At 33.4% G+C, this 17,500-nt stretch overlaps 1 protein-coding gene across 7 annotated transcripts in view; it reads left to right on the forward strand.

Annotated features, from left to right (window-relative positions):
* The window catches only part of LOC145268679 (protein sidekick-2-like), a 363,221-nt gene that overhangs the window by 28,994 nt on the left and 316,727 nt on the right, over positions 1 to 17,500 (forward strand). For 6 of the 7 annotated variants that reach the window (XM_080124182.1, XM_080124177.1, XM_080124180.1 and 3 more), the window contains exon 2: positions 339 to 359. The exons of the other annotated variant lie outside the window; for it this stretch is intronic. In XM_080124182.1, coding sequence (XP_079980308.1) covers positions 339 to 359 — 21 coding nt within the window. The remainder of the gene's footprint in view (positions 1 to 338; positions 360 to 17,500) is intronic. 7 annotated transcript variants of the gene reach the window in all.

Genomic DNA, 17,500 nt, shown 5'->3' on the forward strand with positions numbered 1-17,500 from the left:
TAATATGCGACTATTTTTCAATTATATAAAAAAAAAAAAAAAAAAAAAAAAATGGAAATCAGTTAGGGGGAATAACTCATTTTTTTTTGTCTCCCTTACAACTAAACTGTTTCTTTTTCTGTATGAGTTTTTTATCTTATTTTTATTTTATCTTTATTTTTTTATTTTTTATTTATTTATTTATTTTTTTTTTTTTGTGAACAAGTAAAAACTGAAAACTAAATTGACTTTATTGTATTCCGGGCAATACCGGAAAGGCACAGCTCGTCTGCTGTATAAGATTATTTTTTTTTTATTTTCTATCGATGTGAAATATTTTTCTTTTTCTTTTCCGGCAGGCCTCAGACTCTCAAAAAAAGGTATGGCACTTTTATTGGTGAAATTCAATCGGTTGTTGCATAAAATAGCTGCACTTTAGAACAAGGTAGTTGTCCACCAATGCATGGTAGTTCTGTAGTCACGTGATTTTTTTTTTAAATAGTTTTTAGTTTTTGTGTTTTTTTTGCCCCCCCCCACATCTTACTTCCTATTCTGCATCATCATTCCCATTTCAGAAAGATATAGGACTGCATTAGCAGTGATATTTATATAATTATTTATAACATATATATAAAGCTGAACGTCTGTGTGTGTGTCTGGTCACGAATAGGCTTCTATATGGTTGTCTATTATAGGAAACTGATCACATACAATGATAGATGTACGAGACACAGGAATGGGTATGTTTGATCTGGCATAATGATGATTCATTAAAATTGTGGGGTTTGCGTACGTGCCTGGTCCACAAAGTATGAAAATAGAAAATTAAAAAAAAAAAACGTTTACAAGTGTTTTTGATATAGATGTACATAAGAATACTTTGATAAGTATATTTTAACTTAAATAGGGATTGTATGATAAAATTGTGGGGTCTGCGTTCGCGCCTGGCCTCCATAGAATGGAAATAGGCACAAACTTTAAAGACGTTTCATATCTATCTGCGTAAGTATACTTTGATAATTATGTTTCAGTTTGAAGAAATATGGTATAATAAAATTATGGGATGTTCTTTTGCGCTTGACCTCCATAGAATGGAAATATGTCGCAAAGTTTAACAAGGTTTTTTTTTTAATATAGATCCGCAGAATATTGTGATAAGTGTTTCAGTGTGAACAGGTATGGTATAATAAATTATGGGGTTTATCTATTTTATTTTTACTTTCATCATATTTTGCTTTGGGTTTGATACCCCCAAATTCGAAGCTATCTCTTTACAACCCCTCCTTTTCATAACTTATACTTTCATAAATAGAATCCATTTTCTGTAGGCTGTTTTTGAACCCAGTCAACGACGGTTACTTTTGCTAGTGTGTGTGTGTGTGTATATATATATATATATATATATATATATATATTAGTAAAACTATTCATAATTTTGAATTAAAAATCAGTTTCCGAAGGAAAACAAAGAAAATCAATAGATTGCAATAGGAATAGGTATCCTAGAGCAATTTTAATATTGAGTAAAATGATTCATAATTTTGAATTAAAAATTAGTTTAAAAAAGAAAACAAACAAAATCGATTGTACGATCGTTTCAGAAACGGTGTTCATTTTATTTAAATTGACAAAAAATATTGACAATTATTTGACAAAAGTTTGGTCCTTTAATAACGTCTCATCAGCAAAAATAGGGGGTGGGGTAGCAGTTAAAGACACCAAAATAAAACTAGCATTTTAGTCGAGTGTAAGGCAGGTATTTCTTATGAAATCTTTCAATTTTCCCCACTCCCTATCTGTGCCTAAATCAAAACGTAGATACCATGAACAAAGCTTCTTTCTTAGAACTGCACGCCTGTGGAACTCTGTTCCGCTTGCCTGTTTCCCTCCCGACTTCAACCTGGATGTCTTCAAGTCCAACACAAATTCCTGATGAACCGCCCCTCCATAAGTAATGACACCTTACCAATTCTCCAATACTACTGCTACACTATCCCATTGATTACTGTACACACAATAAACCTTATCTCTGAGTGGCCATTGGGCCTTGATAAGTGGTGAACCCCATGTAAAAAAAAATAAATAAAAATTTGAGTAAGTCTATCTTCTGGCATGCTGTTATATCCTGTTATATTTTGTCTTATTTGACAAAATATAACAGGATGCCAGAAGATAGACTTACTCAACTTGAAACAGATTTCATAATAAGAAATACCTGCCTTACACCCGACTAAAATGCTAGTTTTATTTTGGTGTCTTTAACTGCTACCCCCCTTTTTTTTGCTGATGAGACGTTATTAAAGGACCAAACTTTTGTCAAATAATTGTCAATATTTTTTGTCAATTTAAATAAAATGAACACCGTTTCTGAAACGATCGTACAATCGATTTTGTTTGTTTTCTTTTTGAAACTAATTTTTAATTCAAAATTATGAATCATTTTACTCAATATTAAAATTGCTCTAGGATACCTATTCCTATTGAGCTTATTATATATCTACAATACAATAAGAACTCTTTTCTTATAATAGTATCAATACATTTTCTAGTACATTAAAATAAACTCCGCCCTTTAGACTCTAGGTCTAATTCCCTCTATATATATATATATATATATATATATATATATATATATATATATATATATATATATATATATATATAACTACTTAATTTACTCACATAAAATTAATATACGAAAGTATAGATTTATGCGTAAACTTTAAGTATTTACTTCAAAAGTGCTCAATACGTAGGAAGAGCTAGTTTGTAATTTATAAAATATATATGGCGATTAAGCTACACTGAATATTCCGCGTTTCATCCACTCTAGGACTCTTCAGGCTTATGCGCGAATTCTGTGGTTGTTTATCGTTTTTATATGCTCATCTTCTATTGAGATTTTAGTTAGCCAATCAGCTTTCTAGTATCCACCGCGCCCTTCCTATCAGCCAATGAGCATGCATTTATCGGACAAAGGCCTATTTGACCTCTGGTTGACCTGTTCCTTTGTGTGTGCTCTATTTAATTTCTTGATCTGTTTTAAAACTAGGTTAGTTTTTTTTGTTTTTTTTTGTTAGTTTTTATATAAATATATTTGTGTGTGTATATATATATATGTGTGTGTGTGTGATCGTTTATGTATATTCATGTTTATTTAATTTATTTGTTTATTTTCTATTGTTTTTGTTGGTTTAAATAAAAATACTAATAACAAGCAAGATAAATGCAACTGTAGACACCGCACACTTTGCCCAGTTCAAAATAAATGTCTAACCAAAAGCGTAGTTTACCATGCCACAATATTTGCGAAAGAAAACCAGAGTAACAAGAAATATTACGTAGGTATGACTTCCTTAGATTTCAAAACTCGATACTATGACCACAAAAGTACATTCAACAATAAAAAACACTGTATGAAAACAACACTAGCGAATAAGTACTGGAAACTCAAAGAAAGCGGACATTCGCCAGTAGTCGAATGGAAAATAATAAGACAAGCTACCACGTGTAGGGACCTAGACGACCCATGTAGATTATGCCTTCATGAAAAATTTGCTATCCTGTACTTTAAAGAACCGCAACATCTATTAAACTGTAGAAGAGAAATAGCAAACAACTGTGTTCACAAGATAAAATTTACTCTAGGATAGCGATACAATATAGTTTTAAAACTAACAAAAACAATAGAAAATAAACAAATAAATAAATTAAATAAACATGAATATACATAAACAATCACACATGTATGTATATATATATGTGCATATATGTATGTACACATATATATGTATATATATGTATGTACACATATATATGTATATATATGTATGTACACATATATATGTATATATATGTATGTACACATATATATGTATATATATGTATGTACACATATATATGTATATATATGTATGTACACATATATATGTATATATATGTATGTACACATATATATGTATATATATGTATGTACACATATATATGTATATATATGTATGTACACATATATATGTATATATATGTATGTACACATATATATGTATATATATGTATGTACACATATATATGTATATATATGTATGTACACATATATATGTATATATATGTATGTACACATATATGTATGTACACATATATATATGTATATGTATGTACACATATATATATGTATGTACACATATATATGTATATATATGTATGTACATATATATATATATATATATATAAACTAACAAATCGAGACCTGTGCATGCAAGTATTATGTTATTTCTAAATGGTCCACTTCAATTAAGTTTAAAAAAACTACTCGGGCTTGAACAAATCCTAAAAGTGAATAGAGTACGATAACCATAAGGCCAGCTTGACACGATCCTTAAAGTGTTTTCAAACCTACTTATTTTTTAGTATAAGAAAGCTGTCGCGTGAACCATATAAGCGTGTGCATTCATGAAACAGTTGCAAACATAAAAATTCGATGACCCCGACATTACCTGAGGTGAAAATGGTTAGTGGTTGATGGTTACCTTGGGGTGAAAATGGTTAGTGGTTGATGGTTACCTTGGGGTGAAAATGGTTAGTGGTTGATGGTTACCTTGGGGTGAAAATGGTTAGTGGTTGATGGTTACCTTGGGGTGAACATGGTTAGTGGTTGATGGTTACCTTGGGGTGAAAATGGTTAGTGGTTGATGGTTACCTTGGGGTGAAAATGGTTAGTGGTTGATGGTTACCTTGGGGTGAAAATGGTTAGTGGTTGATGGTTACCTTGGGGTGAAAATGGTTAGTGGTTGATGGTTACCTTGGGGTGAAAATGGTTAGTGGTTGATGGTTACCTTGCGGTGGAAATGGTTAGTGGTTGATGGTTACCTGGGGGTGAAAATCAAACTTTTATTTAATCACCAACACTCTAATCCCCACTTGGCATCAATCAAAATGAATCATTCTAATCTTGAAACTCCTTGCTTCAACAAACTTCTGAGACTTATTTTTTTCTCCTGACCTGAATTTGAAGACCCACATCAGATTGTTGCCAAAATTGCTGAAAAAATGGTTGGCTCATTCTACTGCTCCAGAAAGTATCTAACTCCGATGCATTCCTCTACCTGTACAAGAGCCAAATATGTCCTGAGATTGTGTACTGTTGCCACATCGGGGACAAACGCAAAAGAATACCTTTGTAAGAAGAACCTGGATTTTGCTTTTCCGGATTTTAAGAAAATTTTTTGTACATTTTACCATGAGATGCTATCTGGTGGATTTCGCATAAACTAGAGGCAAAACTGCTTCTTTTTTTTTTTTTTTCATTTTTTTTTTTCATTTTTTTTTCATTTTTTTTTTCATTTTTTTTTTCATTTTTTTTTTCATTTTTTTTTTCATTTTTTTTTTCATTTTTATTTTCATTTTTTTTTTCATTTTTTTTTTCATTTTTTTTTTCATTTTTTTTTTCATTTTTTTTTCATTTTTTTTTTCATTTTTTTTTTCATTTTTTTTTTCATTTTTTTTTTCATTTTTTTTTTCATTTTTTTTTTCATTTTTTTTTTCATTTTTTTTTTCATTTTTTTTTTCATTTTTTTTTTCATTTTTTTTTTCATTTTTTTTTTCATTTTTTTTTTCATTTTTTTTTTCATTTTTTTTTTCATTTTTTTTTTCATTTTTTTTTTCATTTTTTTTTTCATTTTTTTTTTCATTTTTTTAAAAATTTTTTTAAAAATTTTTTTAAAAATTTTTTTTAAAATTTTTTTTTTCATTTTTTTTTTCATTTTTTTTAAAATTTTTTAAAAAATTTTTTTTTTCATTTTTTTTAAAATTTTTTTTTTAAATTTTTTTTTTAATTTTTTTTTTAAATTTCATTTTTTTAATTTTTTTTTTAAATTTCATTTTTTTAATTTTTTTTTTTAAATTTCAGTTTTTTAATTTTTTTTTTAAATTTCAGTTTTTTAATTTTTTTTTTAAATTTCAGTTTTTTCATTTTTTTTTTAAATTTCAGTTTTTTCATTTCATTTTATCTATGCATGCAGGCATGTTACATACAATCTAGAATTTTTTTTTTTTTTTAATTAATTAAAAAAAGAAGTTTATTCAAACTTGTATATCAAATGTTATTTGAATTCAAAAAGGCTTTCACTGCCAGGTTGCGATTACTTCTTCCAGTCCTTGTGTACTGAGGTATAATAAATATACAGGGTAAGTCACGGGAAACGGATGGTTTTAAGGAAGACGAAACTTCTAAAAGCATCAGTTTCCCATGACTCAAACTGTATAAATTTATTTATTCTTAATTGAAATTGCTCCAGACAAGACATGAAATCATTTGATGTAAGGAGCTTGTATATATTTTACTTCAAGGCCAGAAACTAGTCAACAATAAATGTTAGTTTTGTTAAGGCAGGAAAGGACACTCTTAGCAGCTCCACCCACGACGTGACAACAGTATCTTACAGTATTCCCTAGGTCTAAGGTTCACTCCTCAATGCAGATGACCCTCGAATACAGAATACTGTCAATTAAAACTGCACATAACTTGGTACTTTACCTTTTATGCCATGAATCCTTGAAAGAGTTAAAAATAAATGCATACTTCATATGAATTGGATGCGATATGATATGAAGCCTGGTTAAATAAGTAATGGTGCTATTAATAACGATAGAATGCAACCGGAAGTGAATACAAGAGTATTAATGCGATAAGAACAACACTAACAATACAATGTTTATTCTTACCGATTATATTAATACTAGATGTATCCGGTGTTGCCCGGTATTAAGCGTAACGTTAAATTCCTTTTTAAAAAATGAAGTAAAAAAAAACAAAGCAAAAAACCCAAAAAGAAACCGATATATGTGCATGCGAGTATTGTTTTTTCTTAAACCGTTCTCTACGTGTGTTTTACAAATACTTTAATGAAATGTGCTCTGATGAACCTATAGCACTTGTGCTCCCCTCTCAACGTACATTCTCCTGAAAAGCAATAAAATCCCACCTTCTCACTGTTGAGGTCCCTGTCAGAAACCTATTTACTCGAATAGTGTCTTTCTTCAGACTTTGGAATTCCCTTCCTGCTTCCCTGATTGCATGTTGATTTCAGCATGTTAGTACAATGTGGATAGTCATCTTGCCCAACTTCCTTTCTTAGACACTATCTTAAATTGTAATTTTTTCTGTTTCATGTGGCAATAAGTCTGGTTTGGGATGAAAGGGTTAAAAATAAATGCATACTTCATATGAATTGAATGCGATATGATATGAAGCATTGTTAAATAAGTAATGGTCCAATTAATAACAATAGAATGCAACCGGAAGTTAATGCAAGGGCATTAATGCGATAAGAACAATACAATGTTTATTCTTACCGATTATATTTATACTAGATGTATCCTGTGTTGCCCGGTATTAAGCGTAACGTTAAATTCCTTTTTAAAAATGAAGAAAAAAAAAACCCAAAGAAACTCAGACATGTGCATGCGAGTATTATTTTTTTGTTTTTAACGGTCCACTTTTGTTTTTAACGGTCCACTTTTGTTTTTAACGGTCCACTTTTGTTTTTAACGGTCCACTTTTGTTTTTAACGGTCCACTTTTTTGTTTAAACTGTTCACGTGTTAAAAAAAAAGCAATAACTAATTTGTATGGATAAAACTGCATATCAGTGTAGAGTTCAATTAGACAATTCAAAGGCCAAAGCATGCTTACAAGCTAAACGTGTAGGAAACAGTAAGAGAAAGTCTCACAGCTTGAATACTGTCGGGCGATCAAGCGTTTTGAAGTCTTTCATGTGACTTCTTTTTTTTAAGTGTCAAACCTGTAGCTCTGAAATTTGCAACCCATAGCTGTATTGATTTTTTTAAAATCTGAAATAGCATCGTATCTTCGTAACTTGTAATGAACTCAGAAAGTTCTCTGCGTTGCAGTTAGTGCCACCATTCTCTAAAAACATTTCTGCAGTAAAAGCACGACGTGCACAAGTCCAAACCATATTGCTTGATGAGGGTTCCTTTTTTTTCTTTGTTTTTTTTTTCTATAGTTTAAACATAAACCATTAAAGAAACTTTCAAAAAGAAAACCAAAATACACTTCTCAAGTATATTTCTCCTAAGATCTAATTGTATGTTTAGCAAACATAAATTAGATAAAAATGGATAAATAAGGGGTGGGGGCAGAAAAAAAAAACCCTATCGAGACGTCTTTCAGCCAACCCTTTTCAGGATTAACGTTGGCAACGAGGGAGAAAACATCGTTAAAAAACGTGATCAAAAGACTATAAATTAATAGCGCGGGTAAAAAAAAAACAACAAAAAAATAAAAAACGAAATTGTATAGAGAATAGGAGAAAAGAAACAATATCAACGAATACCCATAAGTTCTAAATTATGGGTATACTCTCTTTGCTTACACAAAGATGGTTGGCGAAAATTAATGAATAATACCTTTTTTTTTTTTTTTTTTTTTTTTTTTTTTTTTTTATGTGTGAATTCTCGAGTGCGCTCTGTGCAAAACCGAGAATGTTTCATCCGTGTATTCGTCAGTGCAAGTTTGGCACTGTAATAAATGATTACCAATGAATAAATTCATTAGCAATCTATAGTTGACAGTTTTAAATGTGGGAGGTATTTTTGTCGCACTCTGTACTAGCTGTCCTGCCCTAGCATTTCCCTAAAACAAAACGTCAGAACTATAAAATCCTGACTGATTACAATGATGGTAATAATAATCTTTAAATGGTTCCATATAATTGCACGATCTTTTTAAGAACATAAGAGAACACTTGTCTAAATGAGGTCTGTCTCCAATGAGCACAATCTCTTTAGTGTGTGGACATAAATCACTGGAGCACAACATCTCTCTGTGGGAGACAGGGATCAACACTTCGGAAAATCAATAATGCCTGTCTTTCATAGCTTCATCTGAAAAAGGGGAGGGCGCCTCTCTGCCATCTAAATTGGGGTTGAGGGTGGGGCTAACATCCCAGCCATACCCAGTGGGAGGTATGACTCAAATGTCAATATGGTGGCAGTTGGTTCCAGTGGACGATGGGTAATCTGAGAAACGGAGAACTAAATGCTGGAAGTGATAATTAGAAAACCTTTTTGTTTGGCGATTTTTACAAACTAACAAAGCAAGGGTTGAAAAGATAAATGTACTTGGATTTTTCGACTACTGTTCTCATCTTAAGTGTTATTTGCACAACGTTTGGATCGACGTAACCTCCGATCTTCTTCAGATGTATTTTGTCTAGCTCTGTAAAATAATTGTCTATCCTTGGAGAGCCCCTGTATCTAGATCTGTAGAACCCTTGTGTCTACTCCTGTGTAGAACCCTTGTGTCTACTCCTGTGTAGAACCCTTGTGTCAATCTTAGGAAATCCTTAGCTATCCCTGGGGAGCTCCTGTGTCGATTCCTAGGAAACCTATGTCTATCCCTGGGGAGCTTCTGTGTCAAGCTCTGTAGAACCCTTATGTCTACCTGTGTAGAATCCGTGTCTATCGCTGTGGATCCCTTGTGTCTAGCTCTGGGGAACCTTTTTGTCAACCTCTCGCCTGTGGAAGATTGCTTCCCTGGGGCGGCGTATAAAATGGTGGTCTCCAAATCTAATTCTCTGTTATTAATAAACAGTAGAGCCAGTCGGTTGCATGAATTATAAGCTGTTCAAAATGATGTTTTTTCTAACTTTTTTTTTTTAAGTAAACATCTGATGAGTATATGATTAAATATACAGCAAAAATATAATTTTGTAGACTTGTTAGTCACAATACAAAACAATATTTTAATGGATACTTTTTGAAAAGTGGTCCTCGATATGACCTTAAACTATATCCAGTGGTGAGGCCCCACCTTGCGGGCTTTGGGGAGTGTGGAGCCACCCTTTAATTGCCATTGCTCCCAGGTCCACTCTGACCCGGAGTGGTAGTACTTGTTAGGGTCCCAACTATGGGTTGAATAGAAATAGACTTGAAAACAACAAATATATTCTATTAAAAAAAACTTTTCTTCAAAATCACTGGATTCGGCATTAAATAACCTGAAAAGGGTTGATATGCCGTAAAACAAAAACAACCAACCAACCAACTTTTTGAAAAGTAATAAATGACCAACTGAGAAAACCTGATATTTGGAACTTGGAGAATTATTATATTATACTATATATGCTCTGAAACCCAATAAACAGCCATTCATTGAGCTTAGATTTTCTTTTTTCTAAATTTATTTATTTTTTTAGGGGGAGAGTGTAGCACGGGTCATTTAGTCGCTAGTCGTATATACTAGGAAGATTAGCATACTTTTTTTTTTTTTTTTTGTAGTTGTGAATGAATATCTTAAAATCAGTAAAAAAACGTTTCAGGAAAACAACTCTATTCGGCATTAAAAAAGCCATAAAGTGTTGATATGCCACAGACCGACCAATCAATCAATCATTTTCATGTGTGATCATTAACCATGTCTGAAGTGCTGGATTCTTTTAAAATATTTCGTATCGGATTACCTTTAGCTCTCTCCAGGAATCCTTAATCACCAACCCCAACCTCTAACAAACTAACCATTGATTTATGGTTTTGGGCTGGGAGGTAGGTGCGAAGCATTTTTTATTTTATTTTTTTTTTTTTTTACTAATCTATCTAAAACAAAAATTTTTTTTTAAGTGTGTGTGTTGGGGGGGGGGGTTAAGTTCTGAGATATTGTGTTGAACAAAGATGGCGGTGTAGTTCAGATCAGTAACCAAGATGGCGGCCAAGAATTAAATGCGGTCCGTGACGTAGTAAACGGCGAACTGATTGAATCCAAAATTCAAAATTTTTATAATAATTTTGAAACGTTTTCATTGGTTGTTTAGCACAGCCGTTGGTTATAAAAATGATTGGCGAATCCATTCGTCACATACCCCCACCACTTCCCCAACCCCCCCACATCATGTATATATATTTGTAACTTTCGGGTTTAAAGTAGGATGTCCACAGAGTGATTTTGGTATTTTGGTGAAAGAGTCTAGTTAAGTTAACGTTATGTTAGTTAGGTCAACATTAACCTCCACCCCCTTTTTCGGCCTTGTGCCACATTTTTATTTGTATTTTTGTCAAATAAAATAAATATTTACCCCCACCACTTCCCCCATTACCACTCTGTTGTGATGGGATGTGTCTCCTAGCGGCTTCGACTGTAGGGAGACAGGGTAGTACAAGTTAAGGATTCGTCACTTGACACTCAGCCCAACAGGTGAGGGGCCGGGAACCGGCCCAGCACCAGTTGGACTGAGGTACGCCGCCTGAGTAATACCTAGGAGGTTCACCCTCCCAGGCCTTGCCACCGGGCTTTCCAGTGGGGCAAGTTTATTGCTTGCTGCCTGAGGCGCCCCGACCGGGGAATGCCGATGGGGTTACTCCTGCAATATTTAAAATTGCAGGAGTGCCCCTTCTTTAGGGGAGCCTGCGGGGTTCCCACTTTCCGGCCTTGTGCCACATATTGCTGATGTGGGCAGCAATTAAATATCTACCCACATTAAGAGTCAAAAACATTTTACAGTGGGGAAGGGGTTCAAATCTGCTTATTAACATCTGTCATGTGAACGATTCACGCATGCACATTCGTGAAACGGTTGACAGATAAAATATGCTCCCCTCCACGTACCAATTTTTCAATTTTAACACCTTAGCAGCCCTTTTTTCGGTGGAAAATCGATTGTCTCAATATCCTGTATACCAAAATTTTAAGTGTGTAGATAAAAAAATTCGTTGAGTATATAGGTTGAGAAGTGGCCTCTTATACACACACACATTCTTACTTTTATTGATATATATATATATATATATATATACACGCGTGGCTCACAGGCTAAGTAATGAGAGGGGTGAGTTGTATGTTTTGGTTTCGATTCTAGCTGATGGCATCCAAGTCATATGTACATATATTTTTAGTTTTGATCTCACTATTAGAATATTAGGTTCAATATAATAGTATGTTTTTACCCCGTTTCTGTTTACTGCCCTTTATTCTATATACAGAGCCAGTCAGTTGAATGAATCATAAATTGTCCAAAATGATGTTTTAGTAAGTTTTTTTTTTTTTTAAGTAAACATCTGGTGAGTATATGACTAAATATGCAGCAAAAACATAATTTTGCAGACTTGTTAGTCGCAATACAAAACAATATTGTAATGGATACTTTCTGAAAAGTAATAAATGAACAACTGAGAAAACCTGATATTTGGAACTTGCAGAATTATTATATTACACTATATATATATATGCTCGAGCCCAATAAACATTCATTGAGCTTAGATTTGTATTTCAAAATTTATATAAAACAAAAGTTTTTATTACTAAAAACTTTGAGAAAGATTTTTACGATTACGATTGATATATACTAATATATATATATATATATATATATATATATATATATATATATATATATATATATATATAAACTAATGTTTCAATTTAATGATTAACAAACACACGCATTGGGATGATTAATCGGGAATCGAAAAATCGGAACTTTCGGAGTATCGGAAGCGAAAAAATTTGTGCCTATTTTCCGATGCCAAAAAACGATTCCTTTTAATTGTTTTTTTTTTTAATGATTTTCTTTAAAGAAAAATATTCTACCGCTGATAGTAATACTAAAATAATGAATATCTATTGATTTTAAACTATTAGTAAAACTAAAGTCAATAGATCGTCCCATACAAGTGTATTTTCTTACGTTTGATAAAATATCTACACATTTCACTTGTGTTTTTACGATAATCGTGAAAAATAACAGCATATAGTTAAATATTTAGAGATTTATAAAGAATCGGAATCGGGAATTTAATACGGAATCGGTAATTGTATCGGAATCAGAAAAAAATATTGGAATCGTCCTATCCCTATAATGACCCAAAAAAAAACGGACCCCCAACTCTAATTAGGCCCCGTTTCTTAGTGTTTTGTCCGAATGAAATGAAACTTTGGTCATAACTAGTTTATTACAAAACATCACATCAAAACACTAGGGTCTTTGGCCTTTTTTTTCTCCGTGCTCCATTTATCTTCTTTTTTTTTTGGGGGGGGGGTCACTCTGTATGTATATATATTCGCAAGATTTGTGTACATGCGTTGCCCAGTGGAAGTATGACACAAATCCAGAAATCATTTTGAAGCTCGACCTTTCGGACGACAAATATCGAAAAATTGGCCAAAAATATTAATTCCCTCACTCTCAACTGGACACATTTTTACAGGGAGGGGGGTCGCTTTTTTCGCCGATATCTTTGAAAGTCATCCCCTCTTTTCGATTGACTAGCCTTAATTTAAACCTACGTCATTTCCGGTTTGGCGATGGGCGCAACAGTTAACGCGTCACGCTCCCCCCCCCCCGCCACTTTCTTTATCTCCTTCACGGTAAGAGTTCGAGCCTGCCTGCCTGCATACTACCAGGTTTTTTTTTTTTTTTTTTTTTTTTTTTTTTTTTTTTGCCCAACACACATCTACAAACACCCGGGCAACGTCGGCACACTCAGGCTAGTATTATATATATATGAAAATGGTCAAATCAACTTCGAAGGGAGATATTACATATTTGTTTTTTTTTTGGGGGGGGGGGCTTCTAGTTTAGTTTTTATTTATTTGTTAAATCACGCACATTGAAGTAGGAACACAAAATGAAAGGAATCACGCTATAATAGCACCGAATTTCCACAGGTCCTGCTAGTAAATATTAATCTCATAATTTCATTGTTGAAGTAGCTTAATTCCACCCCCTCCTAACTAGATGTGCTCCAGCCCCCCCCCAACCATGGTTTTAGACAAAACCCATCATAAAAGACACTTATTGTTATTCATTAGCAATTTATTTTCTCATATGTTTCTCCCACCCTCCTTTCACCGCACATACGTTATCACCTTTGTGTATTTGATAAAGCTAATTTCGAATACCATATCGGTCAGTTCTGATCGCTTTTTACCTAATAACTATAACAATTTTTTAATTTTTTTATTTATGTTTTTAACAATAAAAAAGGTTCTTTTTGATGCATTATCGGTGTTCGGGTTCTTTTGTTTTGCGTGTGAACAAACAAAAAACCGATTTTTTATTTTTTTTATTTATTTATTTTTTTTTTTCTAAAAGAAAAGTGACTGTTGGCGTCTATGTTCAACTAGACAAACTGCTTTTGAAGTTTTTTCCGTCTCTGGCACGCGAGACAAGTGAACATAAAAACCACACCAGCTTGAATAATCTAATCTTTGTTTGTTCGTTCGGTTTATTCCTTAAAATCCTCGTTGTTTTTGTTTTATTGAGCGCTTAAGAATCTCGAATTATGGTTAATATTTCAGCAACTTAAAAAAAAAAAAAATTTGGTGCTTGTGACAAGGTGTGTCAGAAACTTCGTGAAAATATTGAATAATTCGACCCCCTGTCCTTCCAAGCTTATAACTACTCGAAAAATGTAATTCAAACCCTATTTTTTTTTTTTTCAATTAAAGGAGCAAGGACTAAGGTTTCATTAAAAAAAAAAAAATACAAACAACGTGGTCTAAAAAAAAAAAAAGGTTTTAAACTTCGCACTTTACAGGTAAATTAAAAAAAAAACTTTTTTTTTTTTAATTAGAATATATTATTTATTGATCTTTTATCTTCAATTTGATATATAAAACTTTGGGATACAAATTAATTTACTTTTTAATAGACATTTCAAAATAGGGGAATGTGAATAAAAAAAGTTTGTCTAAAATATTATATTCGGTTTATTGAAAAGATCTCTCTCTCTCTCTCTCTCTCTCTTACGCAAGGTCAAGCTGATGTTAAACCCTATTTCCTCTTATTCTCAATACACTTCTACTCGCCCGATGTTTAAAAGCGACGTAAATGCTATTTTAAACTTGAGCATGGCGGACATGAAATGGTTCCCTTATGATTCCATAGTCTCCCCCCCCCCTTTTTTTTTTATTGGAAAACAGGATCATAAACGACTTTAGAGGGTGAAGGAGGGTATCAACCTTGCCACCCACGCTATGATGTTGAAAACATTACCCCGCTCTCTCTTCCTCAAATGCGACCCCCCCCCACCCACCACTGCAAAATTGCCTCTCTCTGATCTCTCGAGTAAGCTATCATTTTGGCTTCCCCTATGTGATATGATTTGTTTATAATTGAATCTTGCAAAAGATTCCAAGATATTTTTCAGAGTTGACAGTTAGGGGACCCGGGGGTGAGGTCGGGTTATAAACACGGGTCTGTATCCTGACGAACAAGTAAACAATTGAGCACATTTAGAGTTGTATGGTCAGGTCAGATACCCTCTAATACCGATATGAACAAACCGCGTGGTGTTTATGCCAACTGTTGGGATAATTCAAGTTATATATAGTTTCTTCTTTTTTTACTCGAGTCACCACTCGAAGGAGGAGGAAAAAAAAAAGTGGAAAAAAAAAAACAAAAAAAAAAAAACTGACGCGTTAGCTGTTGCGCCCATCGCCAAACCTGAAGTGACGTTGTTTTAAATTAAGGCGAAACAAAATAATACCGATCTCGTGAAAATCTGTCGGCTCTGTCGAAAGTTTTTGCGATACATACATACATTTAAACAGAAAGGTTAGGTTTTTATTATCGATTACGAGGGATAATTTGCCCGGTGGACTAATTCGCCAAAAGTTAAAAAAAATAAATAAATAAAAAAAAAATAATGATAATGTCGTTCATCAAATTCAGTCTATTTGTTTACAATATCACGTCAGCTGATATTTGAGTTTCACGATGAATGCCCTGGAAAAGTCACTTCTGGTTAATGTTTAGTTTTAAAAGATGAAAACTAAAATGATTTATGACGATTTTAAATGGTATCTCTTTTATCGAAAGCCTTCGATAAGGTATGGCATAAGTGCCTACTTCACAATATTTCCAGCTATGGTATAGCTGGAAATGTTTTCTCGGTCATTAAATCATTTCTCTCTGAAAGGTTCTTAAGAGTAGTGGTTGATAGGCAGAAATCAGAGGCCCACAGTATTAATGCTGGTGTCCCTTGGGGGTCCATCCTGGGCCCAACTCTCTTCCTGATATACATCAATGATCTCCCAAAATACTTAGATCATTCGTTGACATCTATGCTGATGACACGACCATCTATGACAACACATCAAAGGCTGTAAATGACAAAGTTCTCTCTGATTCTCTCTCCTTATCTTGAGCGCACGGTACAGTGGGGGAAAAGGTGGCTGGTTACTTTGAATGCATCTAAAACCAAGCTCCTATCTTTACATCATCAACGCTCTGATCCCCATCTGGCATCAATTGAAATGGATGGCTCTCGTCTAGGGGAGGCTCCATGTTTTGATAAGCTTCTGAGATTGACCTTTACTTCTGACCTGAAATAGAACACGTACATCAAGTCAGTTGCCAAGGTCGCTGGAAAACTGGTAGAATCCTTCTACCGCTCCAGAAGATATCTCACTACTGATGCAATTCTCTATCTATATAAAAGCCAAGTACGTTCAAGGATGGAGTACTGCTGCCACATCTGGGTAGGAGCTGCTAAAAACAGCCTATCCTGCCATGACATAGTACAAAATAGACTCCGTGGCTTAGTGGGAGACGCCCTTTTCTCTTCCCTGCAACCTCTCTCAGAAGAGACGTTGCGAGCCTTTCTTTATTTTATCGTTACTTCCATGGCAAGTGCTCGTCTGAGCTCCAATCTCTGCCCCTCCTCGCCAATCTTTCACGGTATACACCAGTCTAGCGGAAACCACTGTCAAATATTTTCTCCACTCTTTATCTGTGCCTAAACAAAAACGTAGATTCCATGAGCAAAGCTTCTTTCTTAGAAATGCACGCCTGTGGAACTCTCTTCCGTTTGCCTGTTTCCCACCTGACCACAACTTGGATGTCTTCAAGTCCAACATAAACAAATTCCTGATGAACCGCCCCTTAAGACACTTTATTAAATCCCCAATACTAACGATTACTATGATACTATTCCGTTCATTACTGCATACGCAATGACCCTTATCCCCGAGTAGCTTCCAGGCCTTGATAAGTGGTGATTACGATGTAAAAAAAAAGAAAGAAAAAATTAAAATAAAATGGCGAGGTACACTCGAACTTGAACAGGGGATCATTTGATCTCTAGTCGAATGCTCTAACACTGAGCTAATCTCCAGATCATAATAAATCTTAAATGATTTGCTGAGATTTTATTTCCCTTGACCGGTGTAATGCAAAATATTTCCCTGTAAAAATTATTTTTTTTTTATCTATAAGAGAGAAAAAAAAGTATTTCGATTTACGATACTTCTCTGATGAATTTCTGTACAAAACATCTAAGAATACCTTTATGTGAAATTTGCAAAAGATACTCTGCTGTTTTGGAACCTATAAGGAAGAAATTCATACGCACATAAAGTGTCTTTTATATAATATAATATAATAATATAATAATCTTAACCTAGAAAGCCGAGCTTGTGGGATATCATTCCAAGCTCTTGTCAAGCACGTTTTCAAAGTCATCAATAGTGTATGTTTCCTGCTGCTCCCGTCCATGATGTGCGTATCAAA

The sequence above is a fragment of the Euprymna scolopes genome, chromosome 44, assembly GCF_053919585.1.
Source record: "Euprymna scolopes isolate OS-2025 chromosome 44, ASM5391958v1, whole genome shotgun sequence".
NCBI lineage: Eukaryota > Metazoa > Mollusca > Cephalopoda > Sepiida > Sepiolidae > Euprymna > Euprymna scolopes.